General features: G+C 33.6%; 1 protein-coding gene across 2 annotated transcripts in view; it reads left to right on the top strand.

The window, feature by feature from the left end:
• The window catches only part of Ns4 (Nucleostemin 4), a 32,888-nt gene extending 17,079 nt beyond the window's left edge, over positions 1 to 15,809 (top strand). For both annotated transcript variants that reach the window (XM_069813814.1, XM_069813815.1), the window contains exons 8-13: positions 4,625 to 4,716; positions 7,137 to 7,262; positions 8,894 to 9,019; positions 10,932 to 11,079; positions 13,540 to 13,680; positions 15,486 to 15,809. In XM_069813814.1, coding sequence (XP_069669915.1) covers positions 4,625 to 4,716; positions 7,137 to 7,262; positions 8,894 to 9,019; positions 10,932 to 11,079; positions 13,540 to 13,680; positions 15,486 to 15,736 — 884 coding nt within the window. In that variant the 3' untranslated portion in view covers positions 15,737 to 15,809. The remainder of the gene's footprint in view (positions 1 to 4,624; positions 4,717 to 7,136; positions 7,263 to 8,893; positions 9,020 to 10,931; positions 11,080 to 13,539; positions 13,681 to 15,485) is intronic.
• The last annotated feature ends 493 nt before the right edge of the window (positions 15,810 to 16,302 follow it).

Below are 16,302 nucleotides of genomic sequence, written 5' to 3'. Positions count from 1 at the left end.
GAATTTCAATCAACTAAGCCAGTTAGTCTTAGTTAATTACAATTCCCCCCCCCCCCCCCCCATAAAAAAAAGTCTCTTGTGTTACAATAAGTTTTAGTTTTATGAGCTATAAATTTGCAGAATTATAGTATATCTGCACCTATGTAAATAAAAATTAGTTTGAGTTTTGTTATGTGTAAAAAGTCTTAGAGAAAATAATTTAATTTGATGTGAAAAAAATAGTTTATTACTATTTCAATATGTTGTTGTTTTCTAATGCCAGGCGTTTGACAATAAAGTCATTTGACCTCTTGCACTCAAATATTTTACAAAGATATTATCATGGTCAGCCACTGAAGCACAGATTTTGAGGTGTTCCGAATCCATTTCTTGGTTTGAGTTGTACAATGGGCAGTTAGGAGAATGATATATTTATTTATTTATTCATTTGTTGTTGAACATAACAGGCAAAGCCCAATTACAATGTTCACGACTAACAATTTATAAAACATAAACAAGGAAAAGAAAACATACACTTATTAAAAACTGAAACAAAATAGAAATAAGAGAATAAAAAAAGAGAAATTGAAATAAGGTGAGAAAATATCTTCAAATTAACTAATAACAATATTCTGTAAAATATGATAACAAATAATCCTGTATTTAGAGAAATTCAAATTGAAAATATCAACATTCGGATGAGGATGTAATTTATTGTATAACTGTAACATTTGGAAAACTGGGGAATTTTTGTGGGATTCAGTATTTGTCCTTGGTATGTAAAATAAATTTCGAAATTTCGTTTTAAGCTTAGGTGCATATAATGTTATATAAGAAAATAAACCAACACAGTCCAACTTATTGTTAATAATTTTATAAAGAAAGTTTAAAGATTAACAATTTCGTCTAATTTGCAAACTAGTAAAATGGAAATGTTGAAGCATTGTAGCATAACACTCATAGGTAGGATAATCATAATAAAGTCTGTAATATAACCATTTTAGAAATTTATTTTGAATTTTTTCTAGTAACAGAATATATTATTTATTAGTAACTGGGTTCCAGATAACAGCAGCATACTATAATTTTGATCGAACAATGGAATTATACAAAATTATTATAGTTTTGACTTTAAATTTACAAGAATTTCTCATAACAAAACCTAAACTTTTATAGGACAAATTTATAATATTATTAATATGACTATGAAATGTAAAATTACTCCTAAATAATATACCTAAATCTTTATGTTCATTTTCTGCTGGTAAAACTTTTGCCTCTATTTTATATGAAAATCTAATTCTATTTTTCAATCTAGAAAAGGTCATTCCAATTCTATGCAGGTGTTTGGCCAAACAATCATGGCCTGTTGCCAATCTAAATGCAGCTACAGATGTACAAATGTACATAAATATGCATGTGACATCAAAACCTAGATCAGTTTAAAAAAAAAAAATTGTATATATTTCAATATTCCCTGTAAGTTTCATGCAAATCATATTGTCACAAGGAGCTTACATACGAAAAAATGTAGAAAACTGGAAAGTGAGAAAATTGTTTATTAGCCATTTAAATCTGCACCACAGTGTTTTAAAATGTCCGTGAGGGCTTTAAACATGGCAGATTGCAAAATGATATCGTCTTTTTAAAGAGGAGATATTAAAATATATTTAGAGTAAAAGTTGTTGTTGTTGTTTAGTGCCTTGCATCTGGCAATGAAGCCATTAGCAGTCGTGCTTTCCAATACTTTTGAACTGTAGTTTCTTCTGATCTTAATGCTTCACAGGTCTTCAAGTGGTCTTCATTCATTTCTGCTGGATCGTTACACAGGACACATATTGGTGAAGCTGAGATACCTATTCTGTAGAGATGACTTGCTAGACAGTTATGATTTGTCAATAGTCTGAAGGCTGCAACTGCTGTTTTCCTTCGTCTCTGGGGGATTATATCTGGGTTGGAAAGTAGTGTAATCCATTTTTCTGTCTTTAGCATTTGATTCTATTTCTTGTAGGTATGAATGAGAAAATTTTATAGTGACCAAGCGTTTTATTGAGGAATATGAGAAATTAAATTTAGATTTTTGTTTTATTGTTGTGCCTTTCTTGGCAAGTGTGTCTGCGGTTTCATTCCCCATGACTCCACAGTGTGCTGGAATCCATTGGAGATGGACAATCTTATTAACTTTTTGGAGTTGTGTTAACATTTTGTAGCATTCTCTTATTTTTGTTGACTTCTTTGTAGCATTTGAACATATTCCCTGAATTGCAGCTTTAGAATTACTGTCTTGTTATATTTATTTAAGGGAAGATTTAATAATTGTCGGAGAGCAATGTGTATAGCCTCTATTTCACCATCATAATTTGTTGTGTCTCTGCCAACAGAATGATAAAAGGAAAAATGTGTACATGTAACTCCAGTTCCAGTAAGGTTTTCTGTGGTTGATCCATCAGTATATATGTGTAGCCATTCTTCTGTAGGGTATCTAGTATTGATCGTTTCCAGTGCTAGAAGTTTTTGTATTTCTTTTGGTGTGTCTGATTTACTTATTTCCTCTGTTAATTCCAAACTGAAGGTAGGTTGCAATAATTCCAATGGATTTTCTCTTATAAGTAAATTTTCTCTTGTGTTAGGAATGCTCAATTTGGATTTAATCTGTGTTACCTTTTCTAGGAAACTGCTATGAGTTTTAAGGATTGAAGAGGTAAAAGTAAAAATATGAAAATTTCGAAATATCAGCCCCGTCTATCCTTAAGTTCTATACCCATATAATGGTTCAGCAGTACATTTTCGCACCACAAACTGTCAGTTCTGCACCTTGGTATCTCAGTCGGCAGAGTTTACAGTGACTACAGATCCGAGTTAGATCCTGGTGATAGTGGAGTAGGCCTAGTATTTGTTGTGGACAAAGCCAAGGTTCCTAACAGTTTCTCTCGGGGTTCCCTCTTCTGTTCATCATTTCACTGTCACTCTTCATTCCAGTATTCATTATCATTATTTCAGTAGTATTCATAGTATTCACCCTAAACAGTGCAGTGTGATATAGTAGTGTGACTGGCATCAATTCAAGGAGGCATTGTATGCGTTTGGGAGTGGAAGGTCATTCGAGTGGGACTCCATACAAGTCTTAAGCCAACATGGCTGATTTATGTTATCTGCAAAGAAAAGTGTTCATTCAAACTTCAGCAGTCTTTACTAAGCAGGGCTTTTTTTCAACTGGAATGCTCCGGAACAGTGTGTTTGAATTTCGCTGTACGGTTATTAGCACTTTACTTGACAGAACTAAATCGCACATAGATTCCTAGCTTCTGATAAGTTCACAGTATAGAGAACATACAGTAAAGACACCTAAGCCATTTCGTGGGAACAAATTCTGAGTGCGCATGTCACGAAACCGGGTGTATTATCTGGAACCTCCACCAGATGGATCTCCATGTACGACAGGTCTGGCATAATTTAATATTAACTGAAAACATTCATTACTCATCTTTTAATAATTTTAAAGACATGAGGCAAAGGAATGGCAATATAACCATAATAATAATTACTTCCGTATGCAATCATCATGAAAATATTCACTAATTGACGCTAACGTTCAAGTCACTGTTTGAGGCTTATGTTGGTAAAATTGATCCAAGTACAACATAATACATCATGGCGTCCGTTGCGGTGAAGTGCGAACATGAACGTCAACAATGGATATAAATATTTTGACTTCCTAGCGACATAATATTAATGATAGATAATATACATACAAGATTATTCGTATTACTGACCAATAAAATAAATAAATAAATATTTTACTAATATTTTGATAGTGGTTTGATACTAGCGACATAGTTGGATTCATTGAGAACTAGACCTTACTGAGCTTGAATTTAGTACCAATAACATCAAAGGTGCCGACAAGAGTTGTCCGTACTGATTCTTCTTATACTGTGATAAGTTCAATACGTTCGATCAATGCTATAATCTTTTAATTTATCTTCAACTTGCTTATTTGTGTCTTATGTTTTAAATTTAATTTAATTAATCTTCAATTCTTTAATTGAATTTGTCTTCAATTTTTAAATATCTTCAATTCCTTAACCACTTCCCTTATTATCCCGAGTTAACTCGGGTTGCTAACATGTGTCAAAATTTATTAACCCGAGTTAACTCGTTTGAGTCCCATTGTCTATTTCATGCTGATTTTTTAAGTATGTAAGAAAATTAGTGATGTACAGTGATTCTGCAATATTACATGACCTCTTTACGAAAATAAAAAATATGACACTTTTTTTCACAAAACTGGTAAAATATATAGAACGGGAAGAGGTTAATTGAATTTGTCTTCAATTTTTTAATTTAATTTATCTTCACTTTCTTATTTTTGTCTCTCATGTTGCCGAGAAAATTTAATTTAATTTATGTTGCCTCAATCCTTCTGTGGGGTGACTGAAATAAATGCGGATGATGCACCTTCCAGATCCCGGTAACTACAGTATCAGCAATTCGCTAAAATGCTGTAAAATCTTACTTGGGTCTCTCTGTATTTCATTAATGTTATTTTTTAAGTAAATGTTAACATTTATAATTAGTGTGCATATATGTTGTTTATTCTTCATATAGACAGATTATAAGTCATTTGTATGCTGTATTTTTACAGTGGATTTGAGTTCCTGGCATAAGAAGATATCAGAAGAAACGGAATTGGAATTTGACGATGATGAAACTGTTGAAATAGGAGAAACTGTTAATGTAAGTAATTAGTTAAATTAGTGTTCTTTCTAAATGCGAAGAAAGTCTTTCGTATAAATTTGTTTATTGAAAATACAATTATGGCGTGGTTATTTTACAAATTTCAAGTCCAATACCTATAACTCTCCACTCTCTCTTTCACTTTTTCGTCCCTCTCCCCTTTCCTTTACTTCCCAAAATTGTTCTCAGTGATGTCTAAACTCAAGACTACTACCTGTATCTTCGTAAGCTTGTTAAGTTCTTATGCATTAATGACAAAACCTCGTTGTTGGTTAAGAAACATATTTATTCATTGTTTTCTAAGGGTAGGTCCTTCATTGCAAATCCAGAATTCTTGAGTCTTTCTTCTTTTCTCTCTTTCTCTTTGTCTCCACATGTGACCCACATAAATTAATGTCATCATCTATTACCTTCTTCTATCTCAAACTTTTTCCCATTCACCATTCCTTTCAGTGCATCCTTCAGTAGGCAGTTTCTTCTTAGCCAGAGATCCAGTCAATATCTTTTTCTCTTCCTGATCAATTTCAGAATCCTTTGTTCACCCACTCTTTCTAGCACAGCTTCATTTGTATTCTGCATGTCTATTTCACATGCTCCATCCTTCTCCATATCCACATTTCAAATGCTTCTATTCGTTTTTCTTCACTTCGACGTAATGTTCATGTTTCTGCCCCGTACAATGCCACACTAAGCACTTCACTAGTCTCTTCCTTATTTGTTTTTCCAGAGATCCGCAAAGGATGCTCCTTTTTCTATTAAAAGCTTCCTTGGACATTGCTATTATTCTTTTCTCTTCTTGGCAGCACTCATATTACTACTTATAGGACATCCAAAGTATTTGAAGCTGTTCATTTGCTCTACTGCCTTATTTAAAACTCGCAAGTTTACCTTCTTTCTTTTTCTTCCTATGACCATGGTCTTCGACTTGTTTGCACATATCTTCATCCATCCTGCTCACAGCTGTCATTTAGCTCCAGTAGCATATCTCTTAGTATTATCTCTTCTTCTGCTAGAAATGCCATATTATCAGTATCTTATACACTAATATTCTCCTTCCTCCTACTATCACCCCTCCCATATTCTGAAAACAGTTCTTCACTAAATCCTCCAAGTAGGTGATGAATATGATAGGTGATAAAGGACATTCTTATTGTAAAAAAAAAAAACCTAAGACATTGTAAGTTATATATCTCAGTAATGGCGATGTGCATCAACCTCGGTTAAAAATGTAGTAACCATGGGTTACAAAGTCGTGGTTAAAATGTAATTTCTGTGCATCATTCATAATCACTCATTACTTACACATGGTTATCTGATACCTCATTTAACCATGGTAAAATCTGTGATGGTACACTCTTTCTACAAAATGATGAAAGCAAAGCATCCATACCTCTGCAAAGATAGAAGTCAACATCTAAAAATGACTCTGTTTATTCCCTTGTACATCGAAATGACCATATTCTAAATTTTCGCCTGGCATTTGTTTGTCTTTGGGGCCTATTATGTTTGCGGGTTGTATTTTTTTTTTCTTTCTTCAGTGCTGTTAGGTTTAAATCTTACAAAATGGAAAATAACAAGCAAAAATGATTATATCTCAATGTGAGTCTGAAGTATTTATAGATTTAATTATTAGATTTGAATGCATTGTGTTAAAAAAGGTGGAATATCCATAAAAGAAAAAAAATGACGAAAATTAGTAGGAATGTGTGTGTAATCCTAGGCCGCAGTTATACCAGGGAACTGTGCATTATCCTAAAATTCATCCATAGTCTCTCTTCGTTCAGCCCACGATGAAGGAAAAGACTAGTGTTCCCTCTTAAAATACTAAAAATATGAGTTGCATAGAATCTTAATGTAAGCGGTCGATTCATAGGAGAAATAGACCTGTTTTTGGATTATTCCAAGTGATTGATTTGTTGCAGCAGAAATGACATACTAGATTTTGATAAACGAAATTCCTCCTGAAATTTTCTGTCACCTAATTCCTCATACGAATTCTCTTTCCACTAATGAAACTTCACACTCACCATCATCCCTATCTAATTAATCCAAGTACAATAATAATCATGTTCAAAATAATGAGCTGTGAATGTGGCCACCATTTTGTTTTACTTTGCCTACTAATCACTGGTTACCTCCTTTGACTGCTTGAATATATCCAGTTAGAGATTACTGTGGTTAACCTCCTGTTTAACTCTTAACTGAGGTCAGTGCACCATAAAAATGCTTAACCAAAGGTTAGGTGGAAATTTTAACCAGTGGTTACACTAAAAACCGTTGATCCACGTGGTCATAAGTGTTTAAAGTTGATTATGTTGTAAATTAATGCAGTGAAGGGAAATCAATAGAATTCATGTTTTCCTTCTAGAAAACTTACTACACTGAATTCCAAGGATTGTATTTTCAGTTCTGTCTTTCAGGTGAAGGAAGTAGACACGAGTTACATAGAACATGTGAGATATAAAGAGGGAACTTTGACAATAGGTTGCATTGGTCAGCCAAATGTGGGGAAGTCATCACTGATGAATGCTGTCATGGGGAAGAAGGTATGTAACATTTAACAAAACAATATAATAAATTAGAACAGGTTAGAAAGTCCGTTTAGGCCAGTTTCTATCTGATGCTTTTCCAATTCACTGCGGGCTAAAGCAGGGAGATGCACTATCACCTTTACTTTTTAACTTCGCTCTAGAATATGCCATTAGGAAAGTTCAGGATAATAGACAGGGTTTGGAGTTGAATGGGTTACATCAGCTTCTTGTCTATGCGGATGACGTGAATATGTTAGGAGAAAATCCACAAACGATTAGGGAAAATGCGGAAATTCTAGTTGAAGCAAGTCAAGCAATAGGGTTGGAAGTAAATCCCGAAAAGACTAAGTATATGATTATATCTCGTGACCAGAATATTGTACGAAATGGAACTATAAAAATTGGAGATTTATCTTTCGAAGAGGTGGAAAAATTCAAATATCTTGGAGCAACAGTAACAAATATAAATGACACTTGGGAAGAAATTAAACGCAGAATAAATATGGGAAATGAGTGTTGTTATTCGGTTGAGAAGCTTTTGTCATCTAGTCTTCTGTCAAAAAATCTGAAAGTTAGAATTTATAAAACAGTTATATTACCGGCTGTTCTGTATGGTTGTGAAACTTGGACTCTCACTTTGAGAGAGGAACGTACAGTAGGTTAAGGGTGTTTGAGAATAAGGTTCTTAGGAAAATATTTGGGGCTAAGAGGGATGAAGTTAAAGGAGAATGGAGAAAGTTACACAACGGAGAGCTTCACGCATTGTATTCTTCACCTGACATAATTAGGAACATAAAATCCAGACGTTTGAGATGGGCAGGACATGTAGCATGTATGGGCGAATCTAGAAATGCATATAGAGTCTTAGTTGGGAGACCGGAGGGAAAAAGACCTTTGGGGAGGCCGAGACGTAGGTGGGAAGATAATATTAAAATGGATTTGAGGGAGGTGGGATATGATGGTAGAGACTGGATTAATCTTGCTCAGGATAGGGACCAATGGCGGGCTTATGTGAGGGTGGCAATGAACCTCCGGGTTCCTTAAAAGCCATTAAGTAAGTAAGAATAATTTGTAAGTGTAGACTGCATCTTTAGTTAGAATGAAATGTGTGTTTAGACAAATAATAAATGAGGAATTGAATCAAGCACAAGCAGACCAATGTCGCACAGTACTGATGTCGATAAATAGCCTTCAGTCTCTGATGAATGTCTATCAGGGGCATATTTTCTGCTAATATATGCCACCATGTTTCAGACTATAAATCAGAGCTCTCTACTGGCAGAGATACGAACTAATCTTGATCATTATGGAAAGAAAGAAGGAGAAAATACTTTATTTTTCTGTAAAATCTCTGATTCCCTGGACAAGTTGCACAAATGTACTGTTGAAAATCGGTATTGCCACATATAATTTAAAATTCAGGGAGTACTTCAAAACCTTCTGGGGTTGTTTTTTCTAAAAGTCTTAAATCCTTTTCAGATGCCACTATTGAACTTAAAGAGCCTTATGTACATGAGAAGAATGTCTGTAATAAAACTTTCACATGAATTGTTTGATTTTGAAGAATTATTGATATATTTAAAAAAGCAGATATTTTCAATAGTACATAGACGATTAATGACCATCTTTGAATTATTTTATTTCAGGTGGTTAGTGTTTCTAAGACTCCAGGACACACAAAACATTTCCAAACGATTTACCTCACCCCTAATGTGAGGTTATGTGATTGTCCAGGTTTGGTTTTCCCGTCCAAGGTCCCAAAAACATTGCAGGTACGAAATAATATCTTTACCTATAGTTAGGGTATGTTTTTCCTTAAAATTATTCATATGTGCTTGGATTAATCGATCACATCACAATTCTTTGCTTGCTCGTTTTCTGCAAGATTGTATGTGACAGTGACAGTGGCGCTTTTGGCATGAGGTGTGGAGGAAGGTTTCAGAAATCTGGTGTAATCTTTTCTTTTTTAATTGATTGTACCATCTATGAGGTTGCCTAGCGTCAATGGGTTTGATGATAGTGAAATGGTATTTGGCAAGATGAATCCGAGTGTTAACTGTGGGATTACCTGACTTTTTCCTTATAGTTAGAGAAAACCTCGTGGAAAAAAAAGCTATATATAGGGTCCCTGTAATTGTGTGAAACGATTATGCTCTTGGTTGGGTCACAGTCTACTATATACAGTCGCAAAGCTCAATATGTAGTAAAAATGCAAACATGGGTAGTTGCCCACCACTAGGATCGCTACTATCGCCTCATCATCGCAGATCTCTCTCCTAGTAGACGACAAAATATGTTACACTTTCGTTGTGTTGTTTTGGAAAGATTAACACCTTCCTTCCATTATTGAAATATTAAATGCATAAAGTTAATTTATTATTTTAATGAAGTATATTAAATTCCACCATAAACTCGAAGATACCTGCAAGAAATAGGTTAATATTATTTTTGTTGTGCAAAACGAACTGAAATTTACTATAATCGCTTCACTCATTCAAGCTTATAGCGATAATTAACTATGAAACCAATAAATATTAATTTTAATTTCCCTTTACAACAATAATAATGGAAATATAAATTAGTGGAGTAACTTACGTGTACCGGTACTTGTAGTGTAGGCTTACATAGTTAACAAAGTGGGATGAGGTTAAGCAATAATAATCACACCAGAATTGGAAATAAAACGTGATCAATAAATTTTATTGTAACAGACTTTTTCTACGTCTCTAGTAAAGTAACAAATAAAAATAACAACAAAATTAACAGCTATAATTAAAAACATAGGCCTATACTTTGAAAAAAAAAAGTAGGCCTAAGCAATAATAATCCCACCAGAATTGAAAATAAAACGTGATCAATAAATTTCATTAAATCAAACTTAATTTTTCTACGTCTCTAGTAAAATATTATTATTCCAATTATTGTATTTTAGCCATTAACATTTTCATTACAACCGATAACGAACATTTCACGAGCTAGCACTCGATGGAAATACGACATAGTCCAAAGTCGACCGCGGACAGTCTATTGTTTCTAGTTGCTAACCGCTTGGAGCGCTTTATCACAAGATTTGCAAAAAATCACCTCAAGCTTCGTGACTGTATATAGTAGACTGTGGTTGGGTGTTATTGTGATATTTAGATTTTTTAAGGAATTGGTTCTTATTTATGAAGATTGTGAATATGTTTGAGAGTGAAATAAGTTTATTACAATGTTTGTGTTGTATTGATTATTTTCCTTTATTTCTTTATTGTACAAACATTTACAATGGAATTACTGTTTCATTTGAATACTCTGTTGCTAAGCAAATGATTTCAGAGTAATGTGATGCAACTAATTGCCATTTATACATCTTGATTACACAGTTTTAACACTTTTATCACTAAAGATCTGGTAAATTTGTTATACATACAACTATCCTGTGTTAATTGAAACTATGATAATGACTAGTCTTAGCTTGGTGTTGGCCATCTTTATATTACTGTTGAGGTTCTTGCTTGTTTTCGGTTTTTTTTTGTTTTAGATTTACTAATGTAGAATACAGATTCCATTTTATAATTTGAGAGTGTGCAAGACAAAGATACCATAATAATTCCTCTATACCTCATATAATATGAAAGTTAAGGGAATTCACATTCATAACTGATAGATTGGCTGGTTACTTTGAATTTGTGAATGTTTCAGGTTCTGATGGGAAGTTTTCCCATTGCGCAACTGAGAGAACCATATTCAGCAATTCAGTACTTGGCTGAAAGACTAGATTTACCTCAGTTGTTAAAGTTGCAACATCCAGAACAAGATGATGAATGGTCTGCTATTGACATATGTGATGGTAATTATGATCTACCTACGATCTTATTAATAAACCATGTATAGTTTTTATACGAGACTTATACAGGGTTGGAACAGAAAACATTACTAATAAACCAAGCATAACCGATGGATGTATAAACAATCCTGTAACTATACATGGGAATGGCTTTGCAGTAGTTATATACACGAAACCCCTTAAGTGCTGTATATAGAGAAAAAATGGCTGCCCCTCTAACAACTGTTTGTATCGATTATCATTTTATGGTGATGATTGCCTTGTAATCACAGAAGAACAAAACAAAGAGCACAGAATAATTAGAATTATATTGTTGTAGCTGTATCCTTTGACCAAAATATAGCGTGGTAATCAATCAGGCCCAGTTGTACTATTGATACTTAGCGTGGTACACTAGTGCATGCAATAGAAAATCTCAGATATTCTATTACCTTTCGTAATATATCAGTCCCCTAACTGCCCATTGTGCAACTCAAACCAAGAAATGGATTCGGAGCACCTCAAAATCTGTGCTTCAGTGGCTGGTCATGATAATATCTTTGAAAAATATTAGAGTGCAAGAGGTCAAATGACTTTATTGTCAAATGCCTGGCATTAGAAAACAACAACAACCTTTCGTAATGAAGTAGTGACGAAATTCTGACGTAGCTGTGTAACAGTTGTACTGTTGTACACAATGTGTGGTGATTATTAGTAAGGAATTTACACACAACTTATAAACGAGCTATTCATTGTGTAAGTGTAAGACAGTTAAACGTCTATATAATAGTTTCTATTAGTAAGACCGCTAATGTTCTGACAATGTTACTTAATGTTGAAACTTTCACATGAAGATTACTAAATTGGTCATCATCAACAGTAGCAATAGCAGTAGCAGTAGGAGACATTTCGTGCTGTCAATAATTTGTTACGAATGGCACTAGATGGAATTGTTCTCTTCACTTAACTCGTTTACTCCTTCACTAATGATCATTATTTTGAATACCGATTCTATAAATTCATTTTATTATTCTATTTGCGCATCAATTTTTCATCTCTGTTTCTAGGAAACTGTTAAGTCACACAGAATTTGAGTACACTCAAAAGTTGGGTTCTGACGCCTTGTCAGCCCATTTGAGTTGTGTGGATGTCAAGGAAGAATTGTGACAGTGTCGTGTATAGTTCCTGGGGTAGCTCAGGTGGCAGAGCATTCATGCACTAAGCGAAGAGTCCCAGGATCGATACCCGGCCCTGGAACAATCTTTCCTATCTTTAGTTTATCTCATTACCTTTTACTTCACAATGGGCTGAAATTCATTTGATTTTCTTTACCATGCATTTTATTTCTCATTAAATATGTTGCAACCCAAAGCAATAAAATGTAACTTACAACATATAGAGAGAGCCAAACAAGACTTTACGGTATTTAGTGTGCAGGTTTGCTGAATGGCTAACAGGAAGCAGTGGGTCATTGGGCCGCATATCGTTTGTACTTTGCGCAGTTGTTGGCAAGACACTTTTGAAGTCAGTTGCTGTCTTGTGTTTATAATGTGAAGAGGGTTAGGGTTAGAATCATGGTTACATATACCACTGAGCAGAGAGTGTTTATTGTCGAAACTTACCTGTTAAAGAAGAAGTCTTACAATATGTGTTCACGAAATTTCGTATATGTTTTCCTGATGCTGCAAGGCCATTCGATTTTTATTGTGGGGGGGGGGGGATATTTAAAACAGAAAGTGTCTGGAAGAAATCCACAAATACTTGAGGACCTGGAGAACGAAATCCGGAGTGTGATAAATGAAACTACACAAGAAGAGTTGCAACAAGTGTCACAAAACTTTCTTCGGAGATGCCAGGGTGCTTGGACCAAAACAGATATCACAACTTGCTTATTTGTCTTTTATGTTGCCAAGAAAATTTAATTTAATTTATCTTGAACTTGTTTATTTGTGTTTTATGTTGCCGAGAAAATTTAATTCAATTTATCTTCAATTCTTTAATTTATTTTTTAATTTATCTTCAACTTGCTTATTTTTGTGTCTTATGTTGCCAAGAAAGTTTAACTTAATTTTGTCTTCAACTTATTTGTGTCCTATGTTGCCGAGAAAATTTAATTTAATTTATCTTCAGTTCTTTAATTTATCTTCAACTTTCTTATTTGTGTCTTATTTTGCCGATAAAATTTAATTTAATTTATCTTAAATTCTTTAATTTATGTTGCCTCGATCCTTCTGCAGGGTTACTGAAATGGATGTGGATGATGCACCGTCCAGATCCTGGTAACCGCAGTATGAGTAACGTGTTAAAATGCCATAAAATCTTGTTTGGTTCTTTCTGTATATAAAGTACATATAATTGCATTGACCACCAGTGATTTTTTCCATAAGAATTATTTCATTCAGGAAGCTCATTGTATTGGTATCTCCCATAATTGAAATATGATTTGGTACAGCACGATATGATACATTTGTTTAATTGAAACAGGCTGGGCCTTGAAGCGGGGCTTCCACACAGCTCGAGCAGCTCGCCTGGACACATTTCGTGCTGCCAATAATTTGTTACGAATGGCACTAGACGGAAAGATTAACTTGTGTCTTCAACCTCCTAATTATTGGAATAATAAAGGTATGTATGCATTAGTTTTTATTTTATGTAGTTCTTACTAGTTTACTGTAAAGCAAGTTGCCAACAACCTTTCAAATTGAAACAATTTGACCTTGACAAGTCTTGAACATTGTCCAATCAGGAGCTTTTAGCATTGCTATATAATTTGACCACAGAATGTGTGTCATTGCAGAGAGGAGCCCTGAAATTGTGTGTCACTGGTGCTGCATAGAAATATTTTATTTCATATCAATTACCTTACAAGGCATACGAGCAGCAAAATTCTGAATATGTATATTTTGTCCAAACCACACTTTTTATGACTACACCAATATTACAACACCTCTCGTTTTAAAATAAACATTTCATTCCTTCTGTTGAGTAAGTTGCCAACTGTCTTATCTTAGGAAGTTAAGAAAACGTCACAGAAAGTGAGGGAGTGTGTGCGTGCGCAGGTTTTTTTTTTTTTTTCCTCTGCCCCATACATTTTAATGTATCACCGTACGTATAGTTTATCAGTATTTCGAAGGAAAGTGAATTGTAGGTTGTATTAAAACTTGACTTGTTTGTATTTGAAAATCAGTGAAGTTTCTGCTACACCACCTTAGAATTCATACATCAATCATACTATCAGGGACTGGAATGCTTTACCTGCAGACTTACTAAAGGCTTTACCATCAACCAAAAATGTATTTAAAAATAGGCTTAAGGACTTTACTAATAGACGATAATTATACACAGTATTTAAAGGGTGTAATTGATATTTTGTTATTGAAGTGTTCTATCAGTGAAGAATTATGTTGTGTCAGTGAAGTGTGTTGAGTAGGTGAAACGTGTTCCTGTCAGTGAAGCTTTATAGTTTATAGTGGCAGTGCAAAGTATTTGAACAGTGAAATGTTTTTGAATGGTTAGTGAAATCAAGATAGAATCAGTGCAATGTGTCGTAGTTCCAGTGCAGTGAGTGAGTTGACAGCGAAATGAGTGTAGTGTTGAAAGGTACTTGTGCAGATATGAACATATCATACTTGTGGGTTTTAGTTCGAACATAGATTTAAGGTACAAATTAGATTTACTTTAAATGTTATTTTAACTGATCGTGCTTCATTTAATTTAGGATGTTCCCTGTTATTATTATTATTATTATTATTATTATTATTATTATTATTATTATTATTATTATTATTATTGTTGTTGTGGGTTTTAGTTCGAACATAGGTTTAAGGTACAAATTAGATTTACTTTAAATGTTATTTTAACTGATCGTGCTTCATTTAATTTAGGATGTTCCCTATTATTATTATTATTATTATTATTATTATTATTATTATTATTATTATTATTCTTGTGGGTTTTAGTTCGAACATAGGTTTAAGGTACAAATTAGATTTACTTTAAATGTTATTTTAACTGATCGTGCTTCATTTAATTTAGGATGTTCCCTGTTGTTATTGTTATTATTATTATTATTATTATTATTATTATTATTATTATTATTATTATTATTGTGGGTTTTAGTTCGAACATAGGTTTAAGGTACAAATTAGATTTACTTTAAATGTTATTTTAACTGATCGTGCTTCATTTAATTTAGGATGTTCCCTGTTATTATTATTATTATTATTATTATTATTATTATTAATTATTGTTAGTATTAATTATTAGTATTATTATTATTAATTGTGTTTATTATTGTCTTTGAGTGTAATTAGTTACCACTGCCACCGGGTATATATCCATTGCAGTGTGAATAAATACATACATACAATATGTGAACATAACGAAAATTTGAATAATTCTCTTTCGAAATTCCCATATTCTTTTTTCAGAGTATTGGGAAAGTCACCCAGATGTTGAGGTTATTCATTGGATACAAGCCAAGACAGGTGAGGAACTAGCAACAGCTATGGATGATTTTGTGTCATCTGAAGAAGAGGAAGAAAGTGACAAGAATGTAAGTGAACGTGGTGACCAAACGACTGAAGAAGCCAATAGAGAGTCCAGTTCTGAATCTGATGATGAAGATTCTGATGTTGCATTTGGTAGTTCTAATAAATTTGCCGTTCTTGGTGGACATTAATATCTTGATGTGTAACGTCACAGGTTAGTTGTTGATTTGTTTAAAATAAAATAAGAAAATCTGAAAGGACTGACTTTTGCTTTCATGTTTTTCTTAAACCAACAAGTTCCGTGAATTATTTGATAACTTCTGCAGGATTTTAGGATAACACTTCACCTCATACTTTCTATTCATAACACACATTGTCTCTCTCCAGCTTAGCTTCTCTCTATTCTCTTTTTATCATTACTCTCCAGTTCAATATACAGAACACACAAAGAATGTATTGAGATGCTGCAAAAATCGATTTACAGATGTTGACAGACATATAGGTTCCCCTTATCCCAGATACTGAGGAAAACCATTAGCCAAACAGATTCTCCACTGGTAACCCAGGTTTGAATCCCGGTAGATCTAACTGGAAGTTTTGGTGGACAGAGAGACTATGTTTGGTGATATGTTTTTGCAGAATACTCCTGTTTCCCTTTCCGGCATTCCACCTTTGCTCCATTAATCATCATACAGTGTTACACAGTTCACCTCCTTTAGAGCACCAAGGGCAATGTCTTCATGGCAGCTGAAAGAAC

This window comes from Periplaneta americana, chromosome 16 (assembly GCF_040183065.1).
Source record: "Periplaneta americana isolate PAMFEO1 chromosome 16, P.americana_PAMFEO1_priV1, whole genome shotgun sequence".
Classification (NCBI taxonomy): Eukaryota; Metazoa; Arthropoda; class Insecta; order Blattodea; family Blattidae; genus Periplaneta; species Periplaneta americana.
This window is presented reverse-complemented; position numbering and strand designations above follow the sequence as displayed.